General features: G+C 51.0%; 1 protein-coding gene and 1 long non-coding RNA gene across 3 annotated transcripts; both read right to left on the reverse strand.

Annotated features, from left to right (window-relative positions):
- Positions 1-6,597: 6,597 nt before the first annotated feature.
- Positions 6,598-8,488, reverse strand: SOX14 (SRY-box transcription factor 14). Of its 2 annotated transcripts, XM_015871050.2 has the most exons (2): positions 8,005-8,488; positions 6,598-7,851 (listed from the first exon to the last, which is right to left on the reverse strand). In XM_015871050.2, the coding sequence occupies exons 1-2, from the start codon at positions 8,274-8,276 to the stop codon at positions 7,554-7,556; spliced, it is 570 nt and encodes a 189-aa protein (XP_015726536.1). In that variant the 5' UTR covers positions 8,277-8,488; the 3' UTR covers positions 6,598-7,553. The 2 variants fall into 2 exon arrangements, with proteins under 2 accessions (XP_015726536.1, XP_015726535.1); XM_015871049.2 differs by having other exon boundaries at positions 6,598-8,486.
- Positions 8,489-12,535: 4,047 nt separating this feature from the next.
- LOC107317893 lies at positions 12,536-18,726 on the reverse strand. Its single transcript, XR_001557079.1, has 2 exons — positions 18,664-18,726; positions 12,536-13,477 (listed from the first exon to the last, which is right to left on the reverse strand). It is a non-coding gene; the product is annotated as an uncharacterized LOC107317893 (long non-coding RNA).
- Between the last annotated feature and the right edge of the window lie 529 nt (positions 18,727-19,255).

Below are 19,255 nucleotides of genomic sequence, written 5' to 3' on the forward strand. Positions count from 1 at the left end.
ATTGGTGGTTTAACAGCCTCCTGCTTTGGGCACACAGCCTCATCCTCCTCATGGCTGTTCTGGTGGGTGAGGGCATAGGGAGGAAGGAGCCACCTCCAGCTCCAGCCCCATAAGGAAGGGCTCACATAGGGTTGATTGGTTGCAACACTTGCCTGTGTTACCAACAACAAAAGAGGTTTGCTTTTTGGTCCCTCTTCCTATAAAGGAAATTCTACCTCAGGCCCAACTATCACCCTAAACACAACAAAAAACAAATACAACCACAGCTTTTCAACTGGGACGGTCTGAGGGCACCAGGCTGATCCTGCCTTCCTGTAGCCCACTCTCTCTCTGTGTGCATAGAATGCTCAGCATGTGGACACAAACACCAGCACCCTCACTACACTGTCAGATGCACCTCCACACTCACACAGGAACACACGTGGGGAATTTAGAATGCTATTTTATGCCTAAATACAAACGTTCTGTTCCAGCTCAGAGAGACGCTGTCTTTGTATGTGCGCAGCGTGGGCATCATATATACTGCACATATATATAAACAGCATACGTAGGCTGGATGTATGTTTCAATCTATGTCTGTGCACTCAGGATATATGAATGCCGTAAATATCTGTACAATATCTGTATATTTTATTTTATAGGCACACACATAGAGAGGGAATGAGCTATTTATATAACATGAGCGTAAAGACACGGTACATACATGTTGAGCACACAAGCTCCGTGGTATATATTATATATACACAGTAGACACATATATAACATCTATAGTTCATATATTATTTATAGATATATACAGACATTTTCTACCGAACTTAAAGGGGTGGGTTTATTTTTTCCCTTCATATTGCTAATATCCTCAAAGTCTGCAGGATAAACTAGGAGCTGAGGGCTGGGGGTAGAAGTGGGAACTTCCCTTTCCCTACTTCAGCTCAATCCCTCATTATTTCCTTCTCTTTTTCTTAAGGAAACTTCATTGTATATTCCAGAAAAGTATATTGGCAGGGTAGGTTTACCAGAGGCAGAGGGAATGTGCGGGGAGAGAGAAAGTGAATTGATGGATGGATGGTTAAATGAATATAAATGAACTGATACCTTTACAGGAAAATAACATTTCTTTTCTTTTTTTCTTCTTCTTCTTTTTTTTTTTTTTTTCTTTTTTTATTCTATAGATCAGTGGGTTTTGTATCTGTAATTCTTTCATATCAGCAAAGAGGAAATAAACTCCCATGTAAATCATATTCCCCCCATCTGGAAGCATATTAAAAGCATGCCATTTTTTTTTTCCTTCTTTTTTTTCTTTTAAGCAGAGCCTTTTTTCCCCCCCTATTTGCTTATCGGTTCATCCACCATTACATTTTAAATGAAATTGCAAGACCCCCCCCCCCTTCTCTCCTCCCCCCAAATTCCGGGCTGATGTCGGAAAGAGGGAATCAGCCTCTCCCATGCTTTAGAATAACTGACCTAGATTCAATTACAGATAGACCCAACGGAGAGAGGACGGCACCTCGCCGTCTTCTCAGGGGGCTCTTCGTAAGTAAATAAATAAATAAATAAATAATGATTATAATAAATAATATTAATAATGATAATAGTAAAAATAAAAAAATAAAAAATTGTCCCTTCTCTTAAAAAATAAATAGATAGAAGGAAATAAAATGGAAGTGGGGAGAGCAATCGGACAGACAGCCCCCATCTGGCTCTACCGGGGCCCCTCTCCGCGCTGCCCCGTGCAGCGCCAGCCCCGACGGCTCGGCCCCGGCAGCCTCCCAGCTCCGAAGGGGAACACAGACCCTGACATTGCCCACCATCACAACCCCACCCCAGCCCTCCCCAGGCACTTCCGAAGGTGGTTTTGGGGAGGGGGGATCCGCTTCGGAAAGCACAGCCTGGGGATGGACGCCTCGCGGTTCCGGACGGCTGTCCGCGGGCGGCAGCGGGACTCGCGGGGGACACCCCGGGGGCGACTATCGCTCTCCTCGGGACGAGGCGGGTGGGTAGATGGTGATGGTCGCCCCCCTCCACCCGGCTCCGGGGGTGGGCACGGAGCTAGACACGAAGCGGCGCGGTTCATTTCCAAGCGGGACCGGGGCCGCTTTAGGACTCGCCGCTCGCAAATATAATCTTCATATTCAGTTCAATGGAGTCTCCTTATAATTTACAGCGCCGAGATAAGGCTGGAGGATGCGGCGAGGAAAAAAAATCTGAAGCCATCCTCTCCCCCCCTGTACTGCTCTGCACCTTGGGCAGCGGAGCAGAATCCAGAATCTCAACTTCTCCCGACATATGTTTCCAGCAGATAAGTAAACAATCTGGACGTGAAATGAAAATTTTAATTAATGCAGTAATGCTATTACACCTCAAGTGTGCAAATCCCATTGCCTTGCACTGTGACAATGGGTGGGGAGGAGGAAAGAAAGCAGACAGACAACAAACCACGAGCAAATTCTAATCTGGGTTTTGCTTTTCACTCGGCTCCAATTGTTTTCATAGTTTGTTTCCTTTGAATTAATCTCACCCTTATATTTCAATAATTACCAGCTCCTCATCTCGGCTCCTCTTTCTCTCTCACACTCAAAGAGCCGCTTCCTCTCCCTCGCTCTCCGTTTTAAATTGGGATCAACCGGGATTTAATGCCGGGCTTTGAGCGTACACATGTTCGCGTGTTGCCGTGCGGACCTGCACGGACCCCGAGCCTTATTTCTTCTGTAGCTCACAATGAATAAATGAAGCATTTCGCTATTTGTCCTAAATATATATATATATATAAGTGAGGAGGATGGAGCTGGGGGGTTGGGGGTGGGGGGGGAAAAGGGAGGGAAGATGCGTTGTCCTTTTGATGTTTATATAGAACACCCCAACTGGAACAGAGGAGAAAGAAGGGGGGAAGGCGAAATGAAGGGCCGGAGGAGAAAGGCTCAATTACAGCACATCAAAGCCCGGCAGGGCAGGGGATGCCGCGCCGCGACGTGGGAGCAGCGCACAGTCCGTCCCCCTCAGCGCCCAAAGAGCGCATCGCGCCGCACGCACCTCGACAGGCGAAATGTTCAGCACTTCGGATTCCCCCCCTCTATCCCCTTCCCCCCTTCCCCTTCGTTTTTACATTTGTTTTTGTTTTGTCGCCTCAGCGGCATGGGACGCGTCTCCCTCCCACCCCCTGACCCCCCTTCCCTCTGCCTCTTCACCGACACCCGGAGCCCCACAGCTTGGGTCGGGACGGGCGGCGGAACGGAGCGGGGCCGATCGGTGCTCATCGTTAAACGCTACAATCGTGGCATGTAGCCGGGAGGTCGGGCCTGGAAGGAAACCGTAAAATCAGCCTCGCAATCTTTTTGATGTTCCAAAGTCGCTTTGAATGCCTTTGATACACTCAATAGCAAATTTACTGGGCTATTATCACTAATAAGCAGAAATAAGTAATATCTCTCAGAGACTTCTGTGAGCTTAATGTGTCCTTTAAAACAAAGTTTTTTAACATCACATCATTTCCCCCCACACCGTCTTTGTCTCTCCCGTAGCAGCGATTGCAAGGCTGCACCTGGGCTGCAGCTCGGGCCCTACCGATTCCCTCTGCCTCCGGTGTCTGCCCTCTACCTCCCGTTCGGTACTTCGGTTAAAGGAAGCTCGGGTGGGATGGGATGCAAACTGACTCGATGGTCCTCGGAGCGGCTGGAGAGAAGGGAGGAGAACAAGAAGGGGGAAGGAGAGGAGAGGAGAGGAGAGGAGAGGAGAGGAGAGGAGGAGAGAGAGGAAGGAGGAGGAGAGTGAGAGGGAGAGGAGGGAGATGGACGGGAGGAGAGGAGAGGAGGAGAGGAGAGGAGAGGAGAGGAGAGTAGCAGGAGAGAGAGGAGAGAGCAGGAGGAGAGGAGCGAGAGGAAGAGTGGAGAAAAAGAAAGGAAAGAAAAAGAATTGAAGAGAAGAGAACGAGAGAGAAGAGAAAGAGGTAAGTAGAGAGAATGAGATAGGAGAAGAGAAGTAGAAGAGAGAGAAGAGAAGAGGAAAGCAGAGAAGAAGAATGAGAAGAACAGCAAGAAGAGAAGAATGAAGAGAAGAGAAGAGAAGATGAAGTATGAAGAGAAAGAGAAGAAAGAGAAGTGAGAAAGAGAAAAGAAAAGAAAGCGAAGGGAAGGCGGAGGGAGGGGGGAGGGGGTGGGGAGAAAAACAAAGGAGGAAAATGGATGGACGGGAAGCGGGTGTGAGGAAGAGTTGGGGGAAAAAAGGGGGGAGGGGAGGGAAAAAGAAAAAAGGGATAGGAGAAAAAGAAAAAAGGGGAAAAATGGAAAAAGAAAAGAAAAGAAAAGAAAAGAAAAGAAAAGAAAAGAAAAGAAAAGAAAAGAAAAGAAAAGAAAAGAAAAGAAAAGAAAAAAAGAAGAGGAGGAGCAGAGGGAGAGGAGCAAAGGGAGCTGTGCGGGACAGGGAGCTGTGCGGAGCCACTCGGGGCCGGGCAGGGCCGCTCCGGGACCCCGGGGTTGGGCGCTGCGCGGCGCTGCTCGGCACTGGAAGAGGCTGCGATGCTCAGCCCGGCCCGGGACAGCGCCCGGCCGAGCACCCAAGGCGTGGTACACATAACCTCGCGGCCTCTGTGTAATGATTTTATTGAAAGAAAGAGACAGTTGTGGGGAAACAGGTTTAACGAGAAGCTGTGATTCCCCCTCGAGGGAATAGCTTTTTTTTTTTTTCTTCTCCTTTTTTCTTTTTTTCTTAGGTTTCCCTTCGACATCAAAGTCAGCAATCGGTTCATTGCTGTGTCAAGATCATTATTTAATTTATTTACCTCCACGGGTTAAATAGCTCCACACCTGCAGATGGGCGAAAGAGCTGGAGGAACAGCTCCAATAACAGCGCTGGGGGAATGGAAGCGCAGCGCTGAGCGGCTGCGGAGGGGTGGTCGGGAAGGGCAGGAGGGAGGCGAGAGGGTGAGGAAGGGTGAGTGAGAAAGGGGCGAGAAAGGGGAGGGGGTGGGAACAGAAGGGGAACTGGAAGAGGAAGAAAAGCAGAGAGGAGTGAAAATGAGAGAAAGAAGGAGAGAAAAGGAGAGGAAGAAAGAAAAGAGAGAGATAAAGAGTGACAGGAAGAAAAAGGAAAGAAGGAGAGAAGGAAGGAAAGAAGAAGGGAAAAGAGAAAAAGAGTGTGAGAGAGAGAGAGAAAGAAAGAGAGTGAGAGAGAAGGAAGGAAAGAAGGAAGGAAGGAAGGAAAGAAGGAAGAAGGGAGAGAAAGAAAGAAAGAAAAGAAAAATAAATAAAAGAGAAAAGAAGGGAAGAAGGACAAAAAAAAAGAGAAAAGAAGGAAAGAAGCTCCTCGCTAAAGTTTCCAGCCCACATCGCCCAGGTTTTGCCCCGGTCCCGATGTGCCCGTCCCCGGCCCCGACGCGCACCCTCGGCCCGGCCTGGCCCATCCCTATCAGGGCTGGGGGGCTCCCACCCGGCCGGCAGCGGAGTTCTCCGCTGGGGCGGGCGCGGTGCCTCCCCCGGCTGCTCCCTCGGGGCCCGGCGGGCGCGGGCAGCCGCTTCCCCCCCGCGCTACCTCCGACCATTGTCAAACTAATCTGGGTAGATGTTAAAGGACACTGAGCTATCGGTGTTATCACCGAGACTGACAGCTCCTGTCAGCTGGGGTTACATCAGCGCCCGGCGCTCCCGGCGCCGCGTTCCCTGCCCCACGCCGGCCGCATTCAGCCCGCGTGTCCCAGCGGATCGGCCCGCTGCTCCCAGGCCCTCCCGAAGCCAGCTCTTTTAATTGTCCTCATTTGTAAGAGCCGTTTTGTCATGCTAAACAAGGCTGGAGCAGCCATTCTAACCTCTCCTTTCAGCCCTTTTCTCCTCTCCCCTTTTGTTTACCTTCGCCTGATCTCTCATTTATTTATCTATCTATTCTTCCCCTGCTTACCCTCCCATTCAAGCCCCATGTATGTTAATTGTGTTATGCCGTTTAATTCTAACATCGGTCTCCAAAGAGCACTTAATGAGCAAAGCACATCCAAACACGCCGCGCTCCGCTATTCAGCTCCAGCAGACGGACCCCGAGCTCCTCCTCGCCTCCGTCCCTCCGCGCAAAGACCCTCGTTGCACAAAGGGCCCCGTGAATAGCACCCGGACACCGCTAATTGTCCCCCGGCACGATGCTAATTCCCCCCCCTCTCCCCGACTTCCAAAAAAAAAATTCAATTAAAAAGAATTAAAAGAAAGACAGAGAGAATCGTCGCACCGGTAACAACTTCAGCTCCGCGGAGGTAACTTCGCAAAGCTCACTTTTCCCCGACGGGAGGGGAAGGGGATGCCTCCCCCCCACCACCACCACCTTCCTTTCCCCGGCTCTCCCCCCCTCGTTGTTTGTATGTATCGTCCTCCCGCAGCCTCCTGCTCTCCACGAGGGGCTCCAAGAGGAGCCCGCAGAGGTGCGGGACGCGGTGCGGGGCCGCCCGGTGCGCGCCGTCGGGGCTCGGGGCTGCGGGACGGGCACCGCGCTCACACCGCTCTCAACGCCAAATTGCCTTCATTCCGAACGGCTTTGTTTAACCAACGTAAAGGTTCAACGAGATAAAACCCTACCGGATACGCACGGTTTTGTTTTTCCTTCCCAAGACATCGCGAAAACGTATTGAAATGACCATCATTTTTATTACGATTATTCGGTTTTCCGTTATTAGTAGTATTAGTATCAGCATCGTTCATTTGTTTTGTACAATTCTACCGCCTGACTTCAGACCTGACGCTCTGCCTAAAGTAAACTTAGATCTAATCTCACTGGATCACACAAATTGAAGGACTAGCTGTTAGAAATGAAGCAAACACTATCATATGTTAGAAATAGAAATGCTTCTCTCCCTCCGTTTTGCTTTTTCTTTCCGTTTTGAACTTTGAAGAGACACGAAAAAGCAATTTGCTTTCTTTCCCGACTAAAGCGTGGTGGCAAAATATATAGAGATTTATATATATAACACAGCCGCTCTCGTCTTTCAATGTGCAAAAGGAAAAAAATCCCCCCCACCCCACCCCTTAAAAAAGCCCCAACAACAGAACAGGACCGAGACATCCCAAAGTCACATCCAAGTGCCGTGAGACCATGGAGAACTCAGAGACGTTCAGGGAATAAATTAAAATCACCGCCTCTCTCCTTCCCCCCCCTCCCCCCCCCTTTGTCCCAGAGGGGCAGTTCGAGCTTCGCTCTTCTTTGCTTTCCTTTTTTTTTCTTTTTTTTTTTTTTTTCTCCCGGATTTTCGGAGTTATTTGTTTCTTTCTTTTTCATTTCTTATTGGTTTTGTTTGTTTGTTTGTTTTTCTGTTTTGTTTTAAAACACATTTACAACTCGGCCCGGTGCCTGGATCCTATCCGCCCCCCGCTGCTGCAGGTTCTCCCCCTCCCACCCACCCCCCACCTCGGGGCCCGGTGACAGCTCTCAGCATCTCCTCGTCCCCCGGGGCGCATCCGCGGCTGTCCGGGCTGCAGAGTCCTGGCTTCGGGAGGCTCCGGCGGGGTTATGTACATGCACACGGAGGAATCCCAATCCGGCCGGCTCCCCTGGGTGGGGGCCGCCCGTGGGGTTGTGGGCGGGTGTTACATAGCAGTCGCGTGTGCTGAAGAATAGGGGTCTATGCCAGTCTTGGTCATGCCCGGGAATAATATGTAGGCAACCGGAGGCTGCAAACTGGAGGCCGACCATGCGGTACAGTTACACGGCACCACGTAGCCAGGGTTGGTCGGTGAGGGGTGGGTGTGGGTGTGTTGGCTGGGGCAGCTCAGGCTGCCGAACGCCCCGTTCTGGTATCCCAAGGTGGAGGCGTAGGGCAGGGTGCCGGTGGCCAAGGTGTGAGGAACCTCGGTCATCTTCTGAATGGCGCTGGAGCTGAACTGGCTGGGGTCAAGTAAGGAGTAAGGTGCTGAGGTGGGGGGCAGGAAAGCCCTGGCCTTCTCCGGGGAGCTCAGCAGCGAGTCAGTGGCCCCCACGGGAAGCCCGGCGGCCTTTAAGGGATCGGTTTCCCCCAGGTAAGGCAAAGGGAAGACATACCTGTCCTTTTTGAGCAGGTTCTTGGGCTTGCGCCGGGGCCGGTACTTGTAGTCGGGGTGTTCCTTCATGTGCTGCGCCCGCAGCCGCTTGGCCTCGTCGATGTAGGGCCGCTTCTCCGCCTCGGAGAGCAGCTTCCACTCCGCTCCCAGCCGCTTGCTGATTTCCGAGTTGTGCATTTTGGGGTTCTCCTGGGCCATCTTGCGCCGCTGGCCGCGGGACCACACCATGAAGGCGTTCATGGGGCGCTTGATGTGGTCGCTGGGTTTGGACATGCTGCGGGCGGACGGGCGGGCGGGCGACGGGACGCGGCGGTGCGGGGCGCTCTGCGGGCACCGCGACGACGAAGAGGAGGAGGAAGAGGAAGAAGAGGCGGCCGGGGCAGCCGGAGGAGCTCCAGGCGAGGGCTCAGCTGATCATCACAGTCCTCCACCGACGCCGTCCCCGCCGGGAGCCGCGCCGGGGCGGGGCGCGGGGAGGCGCGGAGCGGTGCGGAGCGGAGCGGCCCGCGGGGAGGCGCGGGGCGGCCCGCGGGGCCCGGCGGGCGGCTAGGCGGGCGGCGAGCCGCCGGGCACAGCTGCGGGCCGGCGGTGGGGACGCGGAGCAGCGCGGGGCAGTTCAAAGGCGAGGGGCTGCGGCGAGCGGGCTGACATAGTGGCAGGGCGTTCACAGCGCGGCTGGGCGCCCAATCAGCGCGGAGGGGGACCAGCTTAAAAAGAGAGGGAGAGAGGAAGGGCGAGAGGAAGAGGAGGGGAGGGGACAGGGGAGGGCGGAGGAGGAAGAAAGGAGGGGAAATGAGGACCCCCCCACCCCCTCTCCATCAGCGCGCAGATTAAAGGGAAGGCTTTGTGAGTTGCCGCGCTAACAGCGAGGGGAGAGCTGGGGGGGGGGAAGCATCGGGACCCCCGGTATATGGGGACAGGGGGTGCAGGGGTCCCGACACCCCTCCGCCGCCGTCGGGGCTGAGAGCACAGCGCTCCGCCGGGCCGAGGCCGCTCCCCGCCGCCAATTCCCCCGTTCCGCAGCCCCGCTTAACCCCGGGAGCCGGCCCGCGTCCCGACTCGCTTTGAATAATTGCCTGCCTCCCTCCAAACGCCCGTGGGGAAAATATTTATTAAATGGAAACAATTGTTCCGAATCCCGACGGGGGCCGCGTTTGTTCGTGGCTTATTGGTTTTGAGCACCTGCTTGGTTAACAAACCTGCTCCGAACAGCCCCCGTCGGGCCGCCCCTTGCCCCGGCGCGGAGCGTTCAGGCCGCTCTATGGCTGACGGGGGCAGAAACGAGATGCGAGCCGGGCGGGGGGCTCGGGCCGGGCCGGAGGTGGGGACCGCAGCCCCGCAACCTCCGCGCTCCCCCCGCAGTCCCCCGGAGGCAAGTTCTGCTCCGGCCGGGCGGCCACGCGCTGCCATTGGAGGTTGTTCGCTACCCCCGGAGTAGTAATAAGAATAACAACAACGATAATTATAACAATATCATCAACCACCCTCGGTTATTTCCTGCTTTTTCTTTTTTTTTTTTTTTCCTCTTTCCGCTCTAAATAAATGACTTTCATTTCCCCGTGTGCGTGCGGGGCCAGGGAGGAGGAGGAAGAGGAGGAGGAGGAGGAGAAGGAAGATGGGGGTACGCTTTAGAGTCCGCTCACCTGGACGAGCCTGGTGCGGCCGGAGTCATTGCGACTGCCGCCACCGTCACCATCCCAGCGGCTTTTTTCGTTGTGTTTAGGAATGTGTTGGGAATTTCTCAGCCCCATTCCCTCAAAGCGGGGGCTGCGGGTCGGGCTCCCCCTGTCTTAACCCTCGGCACGGGGGAAACCCATGGGGAAACTCCTCCAACCCCTTCTCAAGGTGAGGTCCCACGAGTCTCTCCCTCAACATCCCGGCAGCCTCGCTCGAGAACCCGTGACAAAACTAAAAGCGGTTGCAGGAGGCCCCTTCCCCCTGGATTTCCCCCACATCCCCTTAGCAGTGCCCACAGCGTCACCCCTTCGGGCAGCTCCGTGCCACGCGTGGCCCCGACGGGGAGGGAGCAGGGATGGTACGTGCGGGCGATGCGAATGGGAACTGCTTTCCCCCCCCCTTCCCCCCACACCCACACCCACCCACCCGTGGGAGCAGCCCTCGTGGATCGTGTTTTCCCCTCCTCCGTTTAAAATACAAAACTACCTTTGTTTTCATTTCTTATTCTCGGATACTTCGAGGATGGGGGGGAGGGGGGTGTCCTAGGAATATACACATCATTAGTCATCCCGTGTGCAAATTGAAGCAGGGAAACCTGGAGCCGTTTGCCAAAATCCGGCTCTAGCAGCCAACTCGTTCGGAGGGGGAACGATGGCTCTGCCCGCTCCCAGAAAGTCTTTCCAAGCAGTTCGTGACGCTTCGCAATATTAACGATACAAGCCAGGCAGCTCCGCTTCCATTGGGTGCTACCTCGGACCGCGATGGGGAGCTCGGGGCGTTTCGGGCTGGGTTGTGTTCAACTCCATCCTATAGAAGTTTAAAAAGAGATAGAGAGAGAGAAAGGAAAGGAAAGGCAAGATTTCTTGCGAGGTGCTGATGCCCCAGTCCTTAAACACTCCCATTCATAACAAGCCGCCTCTCCTGGCAGCAGAGCTCCTGTTGCATCCCCCCAAGGAGATTCGGGGCTTTTTGGGAACTTCGCAGCGAGCAGCAGCGATTTCCAGGACGACGCCACATTGTTCAGACATCAAAACGAATCTTGCAATTACGAATGACATCATCGTAACGCAGGAAGATAAGAAGGCGCTGATACGGAAACGTTAAAATCGGATTCTCAGTGGGAGTTCATTCGGAGTAACTTTAAACGCGATGGGATCGCGGAGCCTGAGATGTGACAGCAGCATTAACAGAGCGGTGCTTCTGCCTTCATCCTCCTCCTCCTCTTCGCAGGAATCCCGGTTGGGCAGTGCTGGAATGGCCCGAAGTGGCACAACAGTTAGAACTTGAAAGTGCCCCGATCCAAAGTTTAATTGCTGGAGGATAATGGATCATTAAAGAACGTTTTGCTTCGTGTTTGTGCTTCGGGCACTGGGGAAAAGAGGGGATTTGAAACCAAAGGGAGCACGTTTTGGAGAGCCTAAATCTCCACCCGGCTGCAGGCGCTGCCCGTTTCGCAGCCCCAGTGCCATTCCCTCTGGCAGCAGCACTCAGTGCATATGTATGGGGTAGAGCTCGGTGCCCAGGCTGAATATAGAGGCAGTTTTCATCTCTATTTGATTCTTTTCTCTTTACATGTAAATGCATAAGCACGTTTCCTCGTTCACGAGCCACATATTGAAACAGATCCATTTAATCACGTGCCATCACATTATATGTATTTCTTTATTAATATTAGTGTATAAAACATCTACATGCACACTCACCCACCCAAGCACTGATGCACTCAGAGATGCTATGCAGAGCTCAGCCTGCACCCATAGGATATTCTCTGTGCATATCTGTGGTATTTCTTGCTCAGCACCTCCCAGCCCTTAGCAACACCACTCATAGAAATAGAGGCACTCAAAGTTACACGGATGCAGCCCTCTGCATGGGCAGGTGTAAGGGAGCAGGCCACCACCTCATGCTTTAGGCAGAGGGATGGAAGCATCAGACCCTATAAGCCCCAGTCTGCATTCTCACACCAGCCAATATGAGATGGGAAGAAACCGCCCTCTCCAGGAGGATAATCACTACAAAACATACAGACTCCTCTCAGCCCCAATAATATACACTGAAGCTGAAGAGTTTGCAGCCGCATTCAAACTTCATCTTCATTCTGCCTCTTCCAATTGGCTGCAATTGGTGGAGAGGGGGAATATCCCAATGGGACTGCCTTACAGCATGGCTTTGTGCCCTGAATTGCAGACAGCAGGGACTAATATGGTCCCGATGCTCTGAACAGCACTGGCCAGTCAGTGGACACCGCTTGGGTTACCATTGTAGTGTGTAGCACCAGGGCAGAGAGCACCAAAGCTGTCCAGGCAGGGTCAGACCACACCTGGGATAAACCTCAAAGGTCCCTGATCACAGACCCTGCAGAAGAGGATGGGAAGACCTTTGTGTGTTTCCTTTGCACCACAGGCAGCAAGTAGGAGAGTTGAGATTCTCTACAGAATGGAAAGGACATTCACTGTGGCCTCTCATGTAAAGCCAGTGCTCAGCACAGAGCTGACATCCCAGATACTGTGTGGCTGGGAAGCCTCAGTCCTTGTCAGCAGCACAGAGTTAGGGATAAAAGACGTGAGCTCAAAAGCGCAGAGCAGGCTGGTAAGGGAAAGGGGTATCTTTTACTGGAGCAACTGATATGATACTATACTTATTTTGAGCAAACAAATGCTCAGAAGTGTTATTTTCCCATTGCTATTCTCAAGCAGTTAAAGCATCATAGAATCACAGAATGGTTTGGGTTGGAAGGGATCTTACAGCCCACCCAGTTCCAGCCCCTGCCATGGGCTGGCTGCTTCCCCACCAGGTCAGACTCATTAGCGTTGGAAAAGACCATTAATATCACATAGTCCAGTCATCAGCCCATCACCATCATTCCCACTTAACCACATTACCAAGTGGAACATCTGCCCTTTTCAAGGCATCAAACAAGAACCAGGTAATTCCCCCCTTGCTGTTCCCACATGCACCCACTGGGCACTTCAGTTGAACATATTCACCCAAATACAAAGCTGTGAGCACATAGCACTTAAGACCCATCAAAGATCCAAACATCAGACAATTTCTCTTGCTACAAAGACTCCATACCTCTCTTCCCTATTCACACAACCATTCTCAGCATCTCCAGCTGAAGCTACAGATGTGGGTTGAGACGCTGTAAGCACCAAAGGCCATTTTTTGCCAGTGACACACTCCCAGTATAAAGATAGAGCTCTAAGAACACTGGTAGCCAAGCACTGTCTGATAAAGCCCTGAAGAATCAATTGTGTGGTCCAAAATAACCTCCAGAACAGGCAGGGAGGTTTTATGTGTTGTTTAGATCCCAGATTGCTGAAGATGACCACAGCAGTCAGAGTTGCTCCATGGCAGTAAGAGCTGATCAGTAGATGTTCACCCACCTCAAACCCAAGACCCTCAGTAGAGCTTTGGCTGAAGACACCACGTGACAAACACAGGTTTGGACTGAAGTGGTGAATCAAAATCTAAACAGTCAGAATGATGCTCAGATCCCACACAACACAGTGTCTCAGGTGCCATGTTTTGGTGGGGACACTGATGATGGGTCCCCATGAGTAACAATGGAGCTCTCCAGCATTCACTCCTGAGCTACAGAAGTTGTTCCTCGTTAGGATCAGCAGGGCTGTAGTCCTCAGCCATACCACAAGCATCCTCATTGGGCATCATATGAACCTCCCGCCCAGTCAGGGAAACATCACTTCTGGAGACTCCAAAACACATCAAACAGATCAGCAAAGAGCTTGGGTAGAGAATATCCATAATGCCTTGAGACAACTGGAGATCCATTCAACCTAGATGGAAGACATAGCCTTATTCAGACAGAAAAACTGCTGCAAGACAGACATGGTGACTAGAAACAGAACCTGGTGTCGCAGAAACTGTTCCTGGCTTGTTTCCTGTGTGCCCTCTACCACCCTGCCCAGCCCAGCCCTACTCATACACCATAGCATCCCAACTCCAGCCTCAGCCTCCTTGGCAAACACATCCCCCTGCAGCAAAGCCAACTTCGGGAAGTTTCAGGAAGTAGTTTTTATTTGGGGGGGGATGGTACAGATGAGATGATGATGGCTGGAGGAAATTATTATATTTTTAATTGAATTTTGTGTGTTACGCTCAGATACTACAGTAGCGGGTCCTTTATCAATTGTTAACACGAATACTAATGAATACTAATGCTAATCATTTGTTTCTGGAAACAAATGCATAGATATTTGATGGAAAATTCTCCCTGAATTTTAACACTAGAAATAATGAAATGCATCAAAGTCTTGTGGTGCCAGCAGACAAAACCCTACAGTTACAATATGGTGACACAGAACGTGAGATATGGAGGAGTCAGCACCTGCATTGATGTAGGTTGCTCCATAAGTAATGCCTCCTATATATTTCCATGCCAAAGACAACAGCCATAAATGACACAATAACACTACTTGAAAGAGCAAATTCTCACCTACAAAACACTGTTTTCCCACACAGCCATCACCATTAGGTATGCATTTTTGATAGTGATTAACATACAGGGTGGGAAGATGCAGCCTCTACTGCTGTACCACCAACACCTGCCTATGATGCTGTGGGCCAACATAAGAAAATAGGATGCATTATTTTTGGAGCAGTTCTTGCAGCAACTGATGCAGTCCCACCAGAACCCAGATATTGTTCTCTCACCACCCCTGAGGGCAACCCAGGTAAGAGGAGCAGCCAAAGCCTCCCTCCAGGTTCCATCCCATAGGGCAGGACCTGGCACATCCACCAGTGCCCACATTGGAGTGATGCTCCCTGCTTGACTTGCAAGGAGCCCATCTCTCCAGTAGCTGCTGGCTCTTTACAAGGCTGGGAGATGAAAGCAAGCTTTATTTCCAGCCACCCATCCCAAACAGGAAGGCACGCTGCTAACCCTTTCCTAACCCTCCAGATAGGGATTTTGTGGGGAATAATTTTGCCAGCAGGAGATTCCAGAAACTGCAATTAACAAAAGACTTGGATGAAACATGCCTTATATCTTGTTCCAGATGCAGTCATAGAGGTTTATACTGAGGTGGGGGAGGCAAATGTTTAAGGGAGGGCCTGCTCTGGAGCGCACCCAGTCTGCAGCACCTGCAAATTTCACCCCCAGGATAAATAACTGAGATATCTCCGTCACTTGGGGCTGCTCAAATTATTCATAGCAAATAAATTACCAGGTGCATTCAGTTTGTTGTTCACCCCTCCTTCCTTTTCCTACACGCTCATGAATCACTTGGAAATAGATTCTGATTTCTGCAAGAGTGTCTATTAGTCATAATAAAGAGACGTGGCACGGCTCATGTGAACACATGTGGCCAATGGGCTGTCAGCAAGTGTTTGTTACAGGTCTGGTACCTCAACCTGACTGGTGATTCAGGGTGTTTGCTACTGCTTCTGAGCCTCACTTGGTGATGGGACTTTTATCTTCTTAATCCTTTTTAGCGAGCAATGGGAGTGAAGAGGGAGGACCCATGGGGATGCCCAGCACAAGCCTACCCTGCCAGGCAGAATCCCCCACTCCTCTCACAAACATAGAAGCCTTAAGATTGGAAGAGACCCCTGAGGTCCCCAATTCCAACCCCAGCCCACTGCACCCACTGCCCACATCCCTCAGTGCTACATCTCCACAGCTCTGAACACCTCCAGGGATGGTGACCACACCACCTCCCTGTGCAGCTGTACCAATGTACATATGAGCAAAGAAAAGGGATGGAGGTCCTCATGCATCTCCATGAACCATAGCACCAAAGCAATACATTCTCCTCTTGGGTAGATATATGATTATATATATCCCTCCAGGCACCAACAGCTTCAATCCTGGTTACTAAGAAGTTATGCAGCACAGAGAACCAGCCTCACTGTTACCCATCTGAGCCCCTGCAAGGCTGCCCTAACAAATAAACATCTTGTGCTTGTCCTGGTGGACGTCTAGGATCCTACTGGTCATGGAGGGAGTGAAAACTTGTTATTGTTAGAACACAATTAGCACTGTATACAAATAGAGATTTAAGGGGACATGGGTGGGAAGAGAGGAGGAGAAGGAGGTGCTGAGTCTGGACTTCCTCCACCATGGTCAGGTTGCAGGGGATGGGAGACTTGTCTGATTACCAGCCAAACAATGAGCAGCGCTATTCAAACACATCCAATTACTGTTGTTATTCAGTGGGCAGAAGCCAATATGAGAATGAAAATGCAGAAGGAGCAGAGAGGTCTTTGCCTGGGAAAGCATGTAGGAGCCTTGTAACGCTCCATTCTGAAAAAGGATTTAATCAACAGCAACAAATTTGTAGGGTGAGGAAAGAGAATGAGTGCATTGTGCACAGCACTGACTTTTCATGCTCCCTCCTACATAGGGCATGCTGATAACCCCCCAGCCATCACCTTCCCCAGGAATGAAGGAAATCAGGCTGCCTCATACATTTAAACCCAGCCCAGGGCCTTTGTCCAAGAGAAACTTCTCAATTTCCCTCTGATGCTCCGATTCTGTTGAGATCTGATGATTTCTGGATATCAAACCATCTCCCAGCCCTAAAACTGTGGGTCAGAGAAGCCATTCTGCTGTTTTACCCAACCTACTTCCTCCTCTTCCACAGCAGCCCTGCTCAGTGCTGGTTTTAACATGGGTTCCTGCACTGGTACATCACAAAACCACAGAATGGTTTTAGGCTGGAAGGGACCTGTGGAGGTCACTTGCTCCACACTGAAAGCATCAGGTTTTAAGACTAAAGCAGCTGTTGTTGTACAGCATTAGCAGAATAAGGGTAGCTTTGTACCACATGAGCTTAGTGCCTCCCTTGAGGCTGCAGTGGTACAAGTAACAACATAAGGACACATCGCATCCTCCATCTGGAGCTCATTCTGCTCTCTTCCTGTTAGCATCGCTCATTTCTCCATCCATTGGAGTCCCCAGGTCACAGCTGAGTGCCACCAGAAGGGGCCCTCAGCATGGAGGACAACCACTGTGCATGAGGATGGGGCCCCTAAGTGAGGAGTCTCTCCATAGCTGGTTCTTCTCACCAGCTCCTGTTGTTGGAGGCATCCCAGCACATGGCTAAGGGTGCTGATGAACCCTGAGGGAAGGCAGCCTGGCTATGCCAAGCTGATCCCCACACTGTCCCAACACGTGCGTGAACTGAGTTTTTCCACCAGCTTACAGCTCAGGATTCTTTTCCATTTAGTCAGTCTCTTGGTTGAGCATTTGATCGCTTACTGACAGGAATCACAGCCCAAAGCCTTTCCTTCTGACTCACTCGATGCCTTCAGTCATTGCCTGCCAGGTCTGCATTGGACTGTCTGGGTCACATGCATTTATTCCTGGGCAGGACCTCAGGATCAGAACCAAAGTAGGATGGGAACACCATAGAGCACAGGGAGAACAGAATTCCAGGGAACTCAGCACCTTGACCCCCATTATTTTACTCCCTCTGCATTGACTGAAGAGGATGAGCAGAGCCAGTTTGAAACGAAAGGATTCCTGGGTGGGTTCCTCCAGCCAAGTCAACCTGGTGGCTCCAGCATGAAGGTTTATGATGTCTGCAGTCAGAGTGGCTTTTCATGTATCTGTCCTTCCTCCTATATTAGGGGTTAACTTATATAGCCCTGGATTGATACTATACTGGCATCCTGTTCTATTTTCATCCTTTCCTATTCCCCCCCACCCCCCCATTTGCTGTCACACAACATTTGTATTTCAAGCCCTATTCCCTTGGAAGGGCTTCTTATTCTAATGCAGCAAATTTCAAGGATGCAAATGCATTTTCTGTTTCCCTTGCAAAACAGGAATAGTCCTCTTGTGGAAATTTTCCATTAAAAAAAATGTATATATACAAGAATAATAACAACAACCAAAGCACGAGCAATATTCCACCTTTTGGAATCTGAAATAGATTTGGAGCTGTGCCTGAGGAAAAGGGGGGAGGGAAGAGAGGAATGCCACAGAACACCTTTATAAAACACCCCCACTCCCATGGGGTGCAGCACGGGCAGGTCCTGGCTGCTCTGAAATAGCTCCGTGCCACTGGAGTGAGAGGACCAGATCTCAACCTGCCTCACTGATCAGCACCAAGCAGAAGGGCAGCCAACAGGGAAAGCCCCCAGCCCTATGGAGAGAGAGAGGCTGGGGTGCTGTGCCTGGGAATGCAGCCATTGGAAGGCAGGTAGATGAAGTAGAGAGGAATCATAAAGAGTGTAAATCACTGCTAAAAGCTCTTCCCACTCTGACCCCCCCATCCAGGACTGGCTAATCCAGCCCAGCTGCCTTCAACTTTGATCTTTGTGCTCAAGCAACAAAATCCAACTGGAAACAAAGCAACCAACCCCCTTTGGTCCAAAAGATTCACCTGACCTCCTTATTTCTGTATGACCAGCAGCATCCCCTAAAGAATCATGGAATCATTAAGGTTGGAAAGACCGCTAAGGTCAACAAGTCCAACCAACAACCCATCCCCACTATGTCCATTAAACTATGGCACTCAGTGTGATAGTCATCCTTTTCTTGAACACCTCCAGGGACCAAGACTCCACACCACTTCCCTGGGCTGCCTGTTCCAATACCTCGACATTCTTTCAGAGAAGAATTTCTCCCTAATATCCAACCTGGTATCCAGCCAAAAAGCTCCCAGTGCAGGCAACTGGTATGCATTAGCCAGAATGGGATCTCTGAAGCAGCGTGGGGAACATCATTTCAGTGCTGAGGATGAAGATGTCAAATCAAAGTGGATTCAGGGCCATGGGCTTCTGCTGTCTACAAGATCACATTTCAGCCAAGCACTTGCTATGCCCAGTGACCCACGTTACCTCCTGCTACTAAAAGCTCACAGAATACAGTTGTAGGGTCCCCAGGGGGACGTAAGGAAGAGTTAATAACAAATTGTAACAATCAAAAAGATCAATGTGATATAATGGTGATACAGAAGGTGTAATGACAAAGAGACTCGTGCGAAGGAAAGGTGCTACAAACAGAAGTGCTCACCCATCATCTCTGAAGATCTAGGCTTACAATAGGAACTCCACAAAGGAGGGATCTCCAACCAGAAATCCTTCCCCAGTGACAGTCAGCCTTTAAATGGGGTCTAAGAGAGGTGCAGCCAGATTCCACCCCTTCCACCCTCCCAGCATTGCCTTCACCTGTGCTCCCAGGGCTGACCAGGTCCTTTCCCCAGGTGCTCAATCAGTGGTTCAGGCCAGGACTCAACAGTTCCCATAGACAGGTTTATTGCTGTGACATGTATGAAGCAAGGATGCCCCATGTGCTGGGACACTTCTGGTCCCTTCTCTGAGGGTGCTCAGCCCCAGTGCATGCTCAGGGCTGCTCCTTTCCCACTCAGACCATGGAAGGAGGAGGATATTCCTCCCATTAAAATCCATCTGACTCCGTGTCTCGAGTCTTCTTATTTATTTCCATCTGGGTGACATGGCTGATCTCCTGCTGCACTTCAGCCTGTTTTCCTCGTCCTTTTTAGAGACTCTTTAATACTTTGTATTGTTCGTGTTTTATTTTATCTTCTTATTTATTTCCCTCTAACGCCGACCTTCTTTCATCTCCCTAAGACTTTCTCCCCCCC

This window comes from Coturnix japonica, chromosome 9, assembly GCF_001577835.2.
Source record: "Coturnix japonica isolate 7356 chromosome 9, Coturnix japonica 2.1, whole genome shotgun sequence".
Taxonomy (NCBI): domain Eukaryota; kingdom Metazoa; phylum Chordata; class Aves; order Galliformes; family Phasianidae; genus Coturnix; species Coturnix japonica.

What these genes read in the sequence shown, in the direction of transcription:
- SOX14 (XM_015871049.2), bottom strand. Translation starts at nt 8,276, where the DNA reads ATGTCCAAACCCAGCGACCACATCAAGCGCCCCATGAACGCCTTCATG.